The sequence below is a fragment of the Macrotis lagotis genome, chromosome X, assembly GCF_037893015.1.
Source record: "Macrotis lagotis isolate mMagLag1 chromosome X, bilby.v1.9.chrom.fasta, whole genome shotgun sequence".
NCBI lineage: Eukaryota > Metazoa > Chordata > Mammalia > Peramelemorphia > Peramelidae > Macrotis > Macrotis lagotis.
The window spans coordinates 516,562,715-516,575,837 of NC_133666.1; the positions used below are offsets into that span (position 1 = coordinate 516,562,715).

The 13,123-nt window shown below is 34.3% G+C and overlaps 1 protein-coding gene across 1 annotated transcript in view; it reads left to right on the plus strand.

The window, feature by feature from the left end:
• DTNBP1 (dystrobrevin binding protein 1) overlaps positions 1-13,123 on the plus strand; it is a 171,407-nt gene that overhangs the window by 17,429 nt on the left and 140,855 nt on the right. Inside the window, exons 2-4 of the mRNA XM_074207420.1 lie at positions 1,944-1,997; positions 3,186-3,236; positions 8,075-8,135. Coding sequence (XP_074063521.1) covers positions 1,944-1,997; positions 3,186-3,236; positions 8,075-8,135 — 166 coding nt within the window. The remainder of the gene's footprint in view (positions 1-1,943; positions 1,998-3,185; positions 3,237-8,074; positions 8,136-13,123) is intronic.

The following is a 13,123-nucleotide window of genomic DNA, read 5'->3' on the forward strand; positions in this document are numbered from 1 at the left end:
AAAAAAAAAAACAGATCTAAGTGAAGAATAGGCACTTTGGAGAGGGATTGGAGGTAAGAAATCCAAGGTATCAATAGCCATACAAAATATCTAAAACACTATTAATTAGACAAATTCAGATTAAAATAAATCTGAGGTATTACCTCATATCAATCTTATTGGCAAAGTTAACAAAAAAGAAGCATATCCTTTGTATGGCATGCTGCTGGGGCTGTGGGAAACTAGATACATTACTGTAATGCTGATAGAACCATGAACTGGAACAGCTTCTGAGAAGCAGGTTTTTAACTGCTAAAAAAGCTATTATGGTTCATACCAGTAATACTGCTGCTATGTCATTATCTAAAAGAGATAAAAAAAAGAGGGAAAGGACCCTTATGTATACATATTTTTATAGTAGCTCTCGAATTTAGGACTTGCCCATCAACTGGAGAATGGTTGACCCAATTATGGCGTAAGAATGCGTTGGAATTCTTTTGTTTTATACAAAATGGTGAAGATCATTTCAGAGAAACCTGGTTAAACTGGTATGAACTGATGCAAAGTGAAGTGAATAGGACTTGAAGAACAATTTATAGTTAATCCTCCACAATCATAGGTTTAATTTTTGTGACTTCAAGCATTTATGTGATTTTATTACTAACTTCATTTTTGCTTTTGTGTTGCAACCACACTCATTCATGGCTATGCACAGTTGAGAAAAAAAATGAGAGGCACAATGTATGCAAATTTATGTTCACTGAAGAGGAAAGTATTTGTAAATGTGATCATGAATCTACTCCAAAAAGTGCTAAAGTAATCTTACAAGTGCAATGAGGGGGTTGAAAAAAATGGAAGAGTGGCTGTCTGTGACTAAATGAGATGGTAGTTGCCCCTGCCCTCTGAAAGCACTTGAAAGCATCCTGTCTCCTCCACTGCCTGGGCCACCAGGCTCCTCTGAGAGCTGCACCAGGCTGGGCCCCAAGCCTCCCTGGGCAGGAGTTTTGAGCTCTGACCAGGGCTAGGGACTCACCCTGAGGCATGTGCTTTTCATCAGGAACAGTTCAAGCACAGATCCAAAAGAGAGATTAGAGATGACAGATTGTCCCTTTCCCTTTTTTAACCTCAAGATTCCTCTGGCATCAGCAGCCCCTGTCCCTCCCAAGCCTGTCAGGCCTTGCCACTCCTCTTCCCAGCATTTTATGAGTTATTTTAATATTACTGTGTTAAGAAAAATGCATGTTATCAGAATTAATGTTTTGTTATTAAAGAATTGTGTGCAGAAAAGTATATTTTCAACAGTCTCTTTAGCAAAAGATTGAAAGTTTTTTGGTGGTCACAGGAACCTAACCCACTATTTCCCATAGGTTCAATGTATCAACATTCATGTTTTTTTTTACTTTCACGCTGTTTTTTAGGAACATTATCCCCGCAAAAGCTGAAGATTGACTGTATACGATAACAACAATATTGTAAAGACAAACAACTTTGAAAGATTTAGCAACTAATCAACACAATGACCAACAACAATTGTAGAAGACCATGGTGAAACATGCTGCCCACTTCCAATTAGAGAGATGATGGACTCAGAATGTCAATTATTTTTTTTTCTTTTTGGACATGACTAATGTGGGAATTTGTTTTGCTTCATCATACACGTTTGAAAGAGATTTTATTTTTCTTGCTTTCGTAATGTGGGAAGGGGACAATTTGGAGCTGAAAATAAAATAAAATTGAATTTAAAGGATTATGGTCAATCTGACAGTGTGATATGAAAAGAATTTTTCTCCTGCAAAAATAAGAGTGGATTGCTCTTTATAGACAGATACACATTTTTAAAATTAAAAATTAGACTTAGTTTTATCAGATAGTAATATTACATTATTATGAAATATCTATTTTTGAAAACATTTCTTTGCAAGTAATACAAAAATTCATTAATATAATTTTATATTCAATTGTAGGCTGAAGTCTTTAAGTGACAAGTCAAGAGAAGCAAAAGTAAAAAGCAAACAAAGGTAAGACTGCTAAATTTTTTTTGTTGAATCCTATTTTTAGATAATACTGTTCAATAATTCCCTTTAACTTAACCCATTTGCTTTCAACCCAATTAAAATTTTACATTTTATTTTATTAATAATAAATTATATCAATAGTATCAAACACAAGTAGAAATCAATTCCTGTGAGCAACCTTAAAAACCCTAAAACAGCATTATCTGTGTTGTATTTTTATTTATTTTGTTAAACAATTCAATTATATTTTAATCTGGGTCAGTCTGCATATTTTGTCATTGAGTTTGATACCTCTGAGTTCTATTAATGAAATTTGTGTTTCCTGAGTCTCAGAAATACATTTTTTAAATTTATCTATTCTGGGGGTGGCTAGGTTGCACAGTGGATAGAGCACCAGCCCTGGAGCCGAAGTACCTGAGTTCAAATCCAGCCTCAGACACTTAATGATTACCTAGCTGTGTGGCCTTGGACAAGCTAATTAACCCTATTGCCTTGCAAAAACCTTTAAAAAAAATAATAATTTGCCTATTCTGGATAGTCTCCTAAAATAGTAAATAGTATTCTCCTAAAATTACTGCTGCAGTAGAAAAAAGATAAAAGTGATTAGTTTTTACAGATTTATTTTGGTAAGGGTTTTTCCCCCCTACTTGAATTTCAAAGAAGTTTGGTGAATAAATATTATCTCATAATTATTTATCATAGTTTCCATTTTAGAATGAAGAACCAAAAGAAGAATTTTTGTACCACAGAAAAGCACATTAATAATGGAAATAGTACTTGGAAAGTAAATAGTTTTGGAAAAACATAGCTTGAAAACATATCAGTATTAGTTTTCAGGTTTTTTTTTAATTTTCAACATAAAATAAAGTATGTGTCTGGATTTCATTTCCAACCTGAAGAAGAAGCACTTTAATCATGCAGATTTTCTTTTGGTAGCTACATTTCTAATGAAGTGTATATTTAGATGCCAAAAAACAATGTGTCTTTGGGAGTTAGGTACTTGAATACATTATGTTAACAGAAGTAGAACCTTACTTTAATTTATTTCTCTTAAAGTTTAATGTTTAGTGAAATTGCAACTATTGATTTTTAAATTTTAATTTCATGGATGGCAGAGCCAAAATTCTTGTTTTTGTAGTTTCAGCATGCATCAAAAATTCAGTCTTATTAATTAAATATTTATTTTGACAGGACTGTTCGGTATTTACCAAAGTTCTCTGCTGGACTTGAGCTACTTAGCAGGTAAATGTCATTTTTGACTCCAATACTTTACCTTTAGCTATTTCTTTTCTAAAATTTTACATTTTATAGGTATGATTCTGTATTATTTGGTGAATTAAATTAAAATAGAGCTACACATTCATTGTCTTTTGAGAAACGTGACACTTTTTGGTATAAAGATTACTTAATCATTCTATTTAGGGATGTCAAGATTATCTTTGTTAATTTTTTTATCTGGCATCTTTCGGTTTCCCTGTTGTCTCAGAAGAATATATACTTTTATTTCTTACAAGTTTTAGCTCTTTAATTAAGTTATTAATATTTTCTTGTACATCCTCTTCTGCCATTTTATGTTAAAATCTGGTGTAGACTGGATTATAAAGTATTTGTTATATACAAGTGATTCAATGACATAGGTCTAATGTACTATGAAAAAGATCTAGGAATTGAGTGGGAAACAGTAATCTTGTATTTTGTTTATAATTTGTTTTCATTTCCCTGTTAATACCTAAACCTACATATAAATTTCTCTCTTTAGATATTTTATTAGATTTATCTTTATGTGGTTCAGGGTTAGAGATTTTTCTTTTCTGTGTAAAAAAACTTTATTTTTACATTTATTGTTCAGTTGCTTAGGAAATTTCAATGATAATTCTATAAAATAACTGTAATAAGAAATCTAGGGAGGGACTTGTAGTCAAGAGAAGTCAGGAACTTTATTAAACTCTCCTAAGTTTCCCTCAGAAATGACATTAATTAAGCCTGTTAAAACAGATTTTGGAGCAACAGAACCCACAAAAGAACAAAGTGGAACATCTTCCAGCAAGGTCTGCACAGGGGGAGTGTGAGTGTGCCCAGGACAGAGAACAGAAAACTAGTACACTGGCAGCAGGGCGAGGCAGGGACTAACCTAAGATCCTTGGCTTTGGAAGAGCTCTCTAGTGGAGGCTCTCTCACTTTGGACTCTGGGTTCGTGATGAGTGGACTGGGAGAGTCCCCTACATGGGTGCCCAGGACTCCCCATTCAGCATGGCTGGACTGGATGAGCTGAACTAATGATGGGGTTCCTAACCCAGAGAGCCTAGTGTTCCAGGCAGACAGCTCAGAGACAGCCCCAAGTGTTCCCACCAAGTGTTTAGGGACTCAGGGAATAGGCGACTGATGGTCCAGAGAGAGAGAGCTTCTGCATTCCTTAGATTTCTATCCACTGTACAACCACCTGGAGTTCCTAGCATTGACGGTTCCAGGACAGGAAGCAAGCCTCTTCCCCAATATAAACACTTTGGGATAGTGCCCAATAACAAATTCTAAAATGAGTAAGGAAGGTCAGAGAAAAATAGATCTATTGAAAGTTACCTTGGAGATAAGATCGGACAAAACACTATCTCAAAGGAAGGCCAGGGATGGGGAGTGGGGATGGGGCTATATGTGAAACTTTAGAGGAGAATATGAATTGGTCTTCAGCCTACAAAAACTTCTTGAAATAGTTCAATAAGAATTTTTAAATTCAAATGGAAAAATTGAGAAAAGAAATATAAGAAAAAATTAGCGTCTTGCAACAGGAAATTAAAGAATATATATCCTTTAAAAATACAATGGAGAAGATGCAAAAAGGAAATAGTTCCTTCAAAAATACAACTGGGCAAATGGAAAAAGATAACTCCTTTAACATATAGAATTGACTAAATGGAAAAGGAGATGCAAAAGCTTACTTAAAATGACTCCTTGAAGAATAAGCTGGGCTAGTGGAAGCTAATGACTTCATGAGACACTAAGAATCAGTTAAAACAAAATTTAAAAAATAGAAGAAACTATAAAGTATCTCATTGGTAATAACAACTGACCTGGAAAAGAGATTCAGGAAAGATAATTTAAGAATTATTAGACTATCTGAAAGCCATGATCAAAAAAGAACCTGGATGGCCTTCAGAAAATTGCCTGATATCCTGGACTGGAGGGCAAAATAGTCATTGAAAGAATCCACTGATCACCTCTTGAAAGGGATCCCCAAAACGCCAAGAAATATTGTAGCCAAATTCCAGAATTATCAGATCAAAGAGAAAATCCTGTAATTGGCCAGGGAAATGACTGTAAAGTGTATATTTTACAAACTTTTCTCACTGTCTTCATAATTAGCTCTTGGTAGGAGAGGGCATATTTATTTCCTTGCTTCATGCTGGTGATACTCCAACAGATTTCTGAACTATTTAAAAACAGATCTAGGAAACATGGAGTGACATCAAGATCTTCTGCCCTCATTGACATCTATTGTGAACCTTAAGAGGTGACCAAAAAGCCAGAGAGATGGGTTCATTAGTTAAGTTGACTGGAGTATTTACAGTAACTGATATAAACTTTTAATTAAAACAGAAGTGACTTTTTGAATAAGAGACTGTTAAGGGTTCTTAAGATCTTCATGATGTTAATATAATAATGTTCTTAATTTTTCTGCCATCAATATTACTTTGTCACCAATTTATGTGTAGATATATCAAGGTCATACATTAAAAAACTGTGCAAAAATTACTCTCTGATTCACTCACCTGTAGCCTTTCAATTTTACATTTACTTTTCCTTTTCCATTCATGGGAAATTACTGAATGTGGGAAAAGAGGAAAGCATCTAGGCTGACTCTAGATTTTTGAGACTGGAGAAATAATGGTCCTGTTGAATGAAACAGAGATAACTCAAGGAGGACTTGGCTGGGGGAAAGGAGTTTGATTTTAGACTTGGTAAGTTTAGATTGATTTAGTTCCACAAAATTTTATTAAGGCCTTGCTTACTAATATACCACACAGAGGTAAATGCAGAATTTAGCTAAAGACATTCATAGTGTTTACAGCCTTAGAATGTTGTATTACAGCTCCCTCATTTGATTGATGAGAAAACAGAAATGTGACATTGCTAATCATTGCATATTAAATAATACAAGATAAATACATTGGAAATGAGCAAAACAAAGTGATTTTGGCTATATGCAAATGAAAGGTAGTTATGGATTACTTCATGGGTGAGATTGCATTTGGATTGACTTTACAGATAGTAGAAGTAAAAATGGAGAGGATCAACTAAAACAACCTAAAAAAAGAACCAAGGGAGCAGTTAGGTGGCACATTGGATAGAGCACTGGTTCTGGAGTCAGGAGGATCTGAGTTCAAATCCATCCTCAGACACTTAATAATTGCCTGGCCATATGGCCTTGGGCAAGTCACTCTTAACCCCATTGCCTTAGATAAATAAAAACTAAAACAAAAGAACCAGGTGGGAAAAGCTCAGGAACAGAGTGATCCAGGTTGCTGTTTGCAGGAGCTACCTTATTCTAACTTCTCTTTCAATTCTCTATAGTGTTTCCAATGTCCCTCTCTTCTTTAATCTTAGACTTAGTCCAGTGCTTATAAGCTGAAGTGAATACTTACTAGTTCAATTCTAAATCCTTTGTCCCTCTGATTTAGGCCTTTTGAAAATAGTTCTATCAATGCTCTTCACTTAATGCTTAAAATTTCTCAGCATTATCACCCATTCTCTTCTCATTTTCTCAAGTAACAGAGAAAAGGTATGTTATTCTTTTACAAATTTAATCTCTCTACTTGTGCAAGAGAAAGATACAGGATTGAAGTTTAGGTCAATTTTTGGTTCTCTGTTTAGACAGACAATGGAGTATGCCAGTGGAAAAGGATGGAAGGACTTAGGTAAAAGAGATTGCTGAGGTGAAGTTAGCAGCTAGATGTGGGATGTTAAGGAGATGGAAGAGTTAGAAATAATATAAATATTGGTGCTATGAGCAGAAATGATGAAGTCAAAAAAAGGAGCATGTTTTGGGAGAAAGGTTTTAGACAGTTTGGTTTTCAGACTAGGCACATGGAGATGGATCTTAGGTTCTTTGCAAATGAAGATTCCACATTACCACAAGGGCATTGCCTGAATGAATTATAACACTTACCTAGTTCTCCTTAAAGATATAACCATGGCTAGCAGCAAGGTGGTACAGTGGATAGAGCACTGGCCTTGGAGTCAGGAGGGCCTGACTTCAAATGTGGCCTCAGATTCTTAATAATTGCCTACCTATGTGACCTTGGACAAGTCACTTAAACCCATTGCCTTAAATAAATAAAAAAATTTTAAGAAGATATACCTATGACTGGTATACCAAAATAAAATCTACAGTTTTCAATTCAGTTTCAATTGGTTAAGTATAGTCAGTAAGCATTAATTCAGTTTCTATAGGGTTGTTTTAGGATGTGGGGATTTGTATAGTTCAATTTCTTCTAATAATAATAATATTAATAATAATCATAGTATTTATTTAGCACTTTAAGATTTGCAAGATAATTTGCACTTATCTCATTTGAGGCAGATGCCATCATAATTCCTATTTTATAGATGAAGAATTGAGGCAGACTGGGTAATATGGTTGGTAAGTGCCTGAGGCTGGATTCAAACTAAAGGTTTCCTGACACCCAAGACCAACACTCTAAGCACTCTGCCAACTAGTGGCCTCAAAGTTATGAAATATAATTAGCTATTCTGTTCACGAATTATCTAAAAGTTCTCTAAACTCTCTTGAAGTTTTCCATAGAGTAAATGATTAAATGATAATTGACAATTTTATATTTTGCCTTATTCTATAAATTTGAATATATTCTGTCTTCATTATCCAGTTGGTTTTCTCTTCCATTTCAAATGTGTGAAAAAATTCTTTAGCTCCCTGTTAACTTTCAGAGAATGTACATCTACCCTGAGAATGATACTGCTAATTTAAATCTATGCATTTGTCAAGGCATTTATGCAATTGTATTCTTTTTCAAGCTTTAAAAAATATATATATATATATATATCCTTAATAATTGTTTTCTCCTTAGATATGAAGATACGTGGGCTGCCCTTCACAAAAGAGCAAAGGAATGTGCAAGTGCTGGAGAGGTAGAGAATTTATACTTCTGGGGTTTTTTAATCTATAATGCTTCCTTTAAAATGCCCTATATAGAATTTCTGAAATGGAATTTAATAAATTATTGTAAACCTGTTTGAACAAAGTTCATTTTCACAATCTCTAAAGTCTCTTTGGAATGTAGACTAATCCTTCTTGGCTTAAAGAATTTTGACTTGTTCCTTAAGGCCCTATCTAGATACAGTGTCAATAACAGTCTGGTCATAAGATCACCATTATGTATAAACTTAGTTATTGGCATTGATTTGGACCTACTAATTTAGAATTTGTTTTAATTTGTTTAGTTTTCCTCACTGTTTACAAAAATATTTTCAAGAGAATAGAAAATACATATTGGAAACCAAGTTGAAGGGATTATGACCAAGGACTACTAACTTCTTTTTTTTTTTAATTTGTTTTAATTTAAGGCAATGGAGTTATTTCCCAAGGTCACACAGCTAGGTAATTATTAAGTGTCTGAGGCCAGATTTGAACTCAGGTACCACTGACTCCAAAGTTGGTTCCTAAGATTGTGTACTTACTGCCTGTTTAGCCTAATGTACTTGAAAATATGATAATTCTTTTCTTTAAAAAAAAATCTATGACAGACTAATCTCTGATTTATGCTGTTTATCCCCTCAGTCCAAATAATGAATTTAAATTTAGTTGCAATCTTTTATTTCATGTTCTCATAGATATTTATGATAAAAAGATGATAAATATCAGTCACAAAAATATATTTCCTTTAAATTGTATATACTATTGACATTTATAATATTTAAAGTATTAAAATTTCAAATTATGTTATATGTGAAGAGAAGAATTTTTTATGTCCATATCTAATGAAAATTTCCAAAGTACTGCGTAAATTACTTTTTTTTTTTTTTTTTTAGTTTTTAGTTTTTGCAAGGCAATGGGGTTATAAGTGGCTTGCCCAAGGCCACACAGCTAGATAATTATTAAAGTGTCTGAGGCCGGATTTGAACTCAGGTACTCCAGACTCCAGGGTTGGTGCTCTATTCACTGTGCCACCTAGCCGCCCCTTAAGTTACTTCTTGGAAATATAGTAAGCTCATACCCCAGAGTAAAAGATTCTTTGTCACTTACTGATACATTTTACTTACCTCAGCAAGATTCATTGTATTACACCTGAAGGTGGTAGCACTACCAGAATCATAAAATTTTAGAGTTAAATGAGACTTTTGATAGAAATGATACATCTGGTCTAATCTTGTTATTTAAGGATTTAGAATACTTGTTTTTCAATTTGACAGTACTCTCAAATATTTGGTAGTATTTAACTAAGAATTTCACCCTTTAGAAAAATAGGTGTTTGAGAATTCTAGAAATATGTCAGCTTTAACAAATCATGTTTTTATTTGTAACATTATTCACTCTTTGAAGAATAAGTGCTCCAAATTCTATGTCAAGATTACATTTATTAAAAGTTCAACTAAGAAGTAACAGGAAGATAAACAGGTGAATTCCCTACCATAGCTCCACAGAAATCTAGGAAAAGTATTTGACCAAGTCCTGATCTTAAAATCTTATGAAAAAAATTAGTAAAATCATTTCTACAGCATAGGTCCACATAGGGAGATAGACAAGACGACCATTTAGTGTCTTGCTAGGAGACAACCTTGAGGAGCATTCCAGCAGCGGGGGAGGGTAAAAACTTCCAAATCCCAAACAGAGAGGGTGTAGGAAAGTTGTCCCTGGAAGACCTACTGCTCACCATCCAATTTTATGTGACAGATCCAGGAAGGATTGAGATTAGGGCCTGCATGCACTTTAGATGGTGTTAGAAGGTAAGGAGTGGTTAAGGACCCTAAACTGAGTACTGAGCAAGGAGCAAGTTCAGAAGCAGGAGGCTATTGTGTCACTATTGTTTACAGATATTAAAGCAGAGTGAGGGTGGCAGGGACAGAGTCTCAATTCTAGTTCCAACCAATATTGAAGATTATAACAAAGAAAGAAATCCCAAACTATAGGGGAACCTGCAGTTCTGTCAGTCTGAACCAGCAGAGCTTTCCAGCTAGTTGATAATAGCTGAGTTCAGCAATAATTTAATGGAACTCCAACCAGGAGCTAGACCACAAGTGTGTTGCTTTGACCTAAAGCCACCTCAAAAACTTGTCAAGTTCAAAACATAAAGAAATTAATCACATTTTTCTCTGGATCAGGCCACATGGGGAGCACTGCAAGTTTCAGGTCCCCAACTTGAACTGTCCATGAGATCCTGGAATAATACTCGATTCACTTCTTCAGAGAAATAGCAGCAGGATCAGCACAGACTTTTTTTCAGAAGTGTGAGAAGTATGACCCTGGGATTGGAAAAATGAGCAACAACAACAGCAAAAAAAGAATCCCACCATAAAAAAAAAAAATCTATTTAAATGTCAGAGGAATACTCAAGATACAAATCCAGGAGAAGAGAATGACTTCAAAATGTCTACATGAAAAGCTTCAAAGAAAAATACAACTTAGTTACTGGTTCATCTAGAATTCCTAGAAGAGATGAAGCAAAACAACTTCTTGAGAGTTTAATATATTTTTAAAAACGAGATGGGAGTAATCAAGGAAAACAGGCAAAAAGGAATGATGTGGGGGGGTTATGGAAGAAAGAATTTAAAGGGTAATTAACTTGGCACAAGAGGTGTAAAACCTTATCCATCACTTGGTACAGAGCTCCTAGAATAGAGTAGGTGACTATTAAATGTTAGTTGACTGACCCAAGCAGCAAACCTGAAAGTGAGAATGGACCAAATAGAAGCTAATGATTTCAAGAGATATCAAGATATATATATATATATATATATATATATATATATATATATATATATATATATATGTATGTATATTAAAATATCTCATAGCAACAGTAACTAAGTAACTAACCTGGAAAAAATGATTGAGGAGAGAAAACTTAAGAATTATTGAGTACTTTGAAAATCATGATGGAAGAAATAAAACTTCACATCATAGTTAAAAAAAAATCTCAGGGTGGCTAGGTGGTGCAGGGGGCAGCTAGGTGGCACAGTGAATAGAGCACTGGCCCTGGAGTCAGGAGTACCTGAGTTCAAATCCGGCCTCAGACATTTGATAATTACCTGGCCATGTGGCCTTGGGCAAGCCACTTAACCCCATTGCCTTGAAAAGCTTAAAAAAAATCTCAAAATAATCAGACAAGATTTAGAATTGAGAATTTGGAATATTATATTCTATAAGGCAAAGGGTAGAGGCTTACAAAAAAAGAATAATTTATCCAACAAAATTGATTATAATTCAACAGGAAGAAAAGTATATCTTTAATGATATAGAGAACTTCCAAGAATACCTTAGGAATAGACCAAAACTCTGGGAGCTTTGAAGTGCAAACATAAAAATAAAGAGAAACACAAAAAAGATAAAAATGAATGAAAAATTTTAAGAGAAGAATGAAGAATGAAGAATGAAGTGTTGACTCTATTATGGAGAGATGAAACATGTATTCTTCCTGAATTCTATCATCATCAGAGGTCTTAGAAAAAATTCAATTAGACAAGAGTCTGGAGTAGTTCTTTAATGTCTTGATGATCCTGAGAAATGAATGGAGAGAGAGAGAGAGAAGAAAAATACACTGGAAAGGAAATTTAGGGAAAAGCATCTCACATAATCCCATTGTAAGGGCAATATCTATTCAAATGAGATGTTGGGACAGGTTGCTGTTGACACTCAAACCTCACTGTCATCTGAACTGGCTAAAAATAAAAAAAGGAAGAACACACACACAGACACACACACACACACAAAATGTTGGGTACAAGAAATAGGAGGGAAAGTGGAGAAGGGAGAATTTGAGGGAGGGTAGATTAAGAGACTGATTATTCTAAGTGCAGCAAATTCAATATTTAATATAAAAATATTTATAATTTTTTTGAGGTAGCAAAGAATGAGAATCTGAGGGGCTATCTATAAATTGAGGAATTGATATACAAATTATGATATATAAATATGATGATATATGATTGTGCTGAATGTTTTATCAGTGTAATCACCCCTATGATTCCAGAGGAATAACAATGAATCATGTTACCCACCTCAGAAGTGAAGGCTTCAGAATGAGACAAATAATTTATGAACATAGTCAATGTGAAAAGTTGTTTAAATTGACTATAAATATTTGTATTGGGGTTTGTTTTTCTTGTGTTCTCATTTGGTAGTGATGATGGTAGAGGCAGAGGGGAGGATAAGAGAGTGAGAAGGTAGATTTTGGCTGATGAAACACAATAAATTACTTTTTAAAAATTGTTCATCTAAGAGATTATGCTCCTCAAATGAGTAGCTAACTACTCTAAGCCCTTAGCAGGTCAAAGAAGAGGTCTTGTGGTATAATAGACAGCTAGATTTGATGTTGAAGACCCTGGCTTCAAACCCCAACTTTGTTGCTTACTATCTCTTTGATCTTGAGCATTTCGCTCAAAATCTCTATAATAAAGGATAGATCATTTCTAAGATACCTTCCACCTTCAAATTTTATGATGCTAAAGCAAATCTGATTCCTGTGCTAAAAGTCTGGAATCCTTATCAATTCATTAGAAAATATCAGTTTGGGGCAGCTAGGTGGCGCAGTGGATAAAGCACCCACCCTGGAGTCAGGAGTACCTGGGTTCAAATCCGGTCTCAGACACTTAATTACCTAGCTGTGTGGCCTTGGGCAAGCCACTTAACCCTATTTGCCTTGCAAAAACCTAAAAACAAAACAAAACAAAGAAAATATCAGTTTAAGTTAAGAAACCTCTTAGAATAGGATATGTCATGTGTTTTTGGAAATATGTCATGTGTTTTTGGAGAGTGAGCTCCATGTTTTTAATCTCGGGATTTTTTTTTCATTTTTACTTAAATATGGTAAGCCTGTTTCCAAAATGTTGTGTGTAAAAAATATTTTTATAAATTCACTCACTTTTAGGTTTTTGCAAGGCAAATGGGGTTAAGTGGCTTG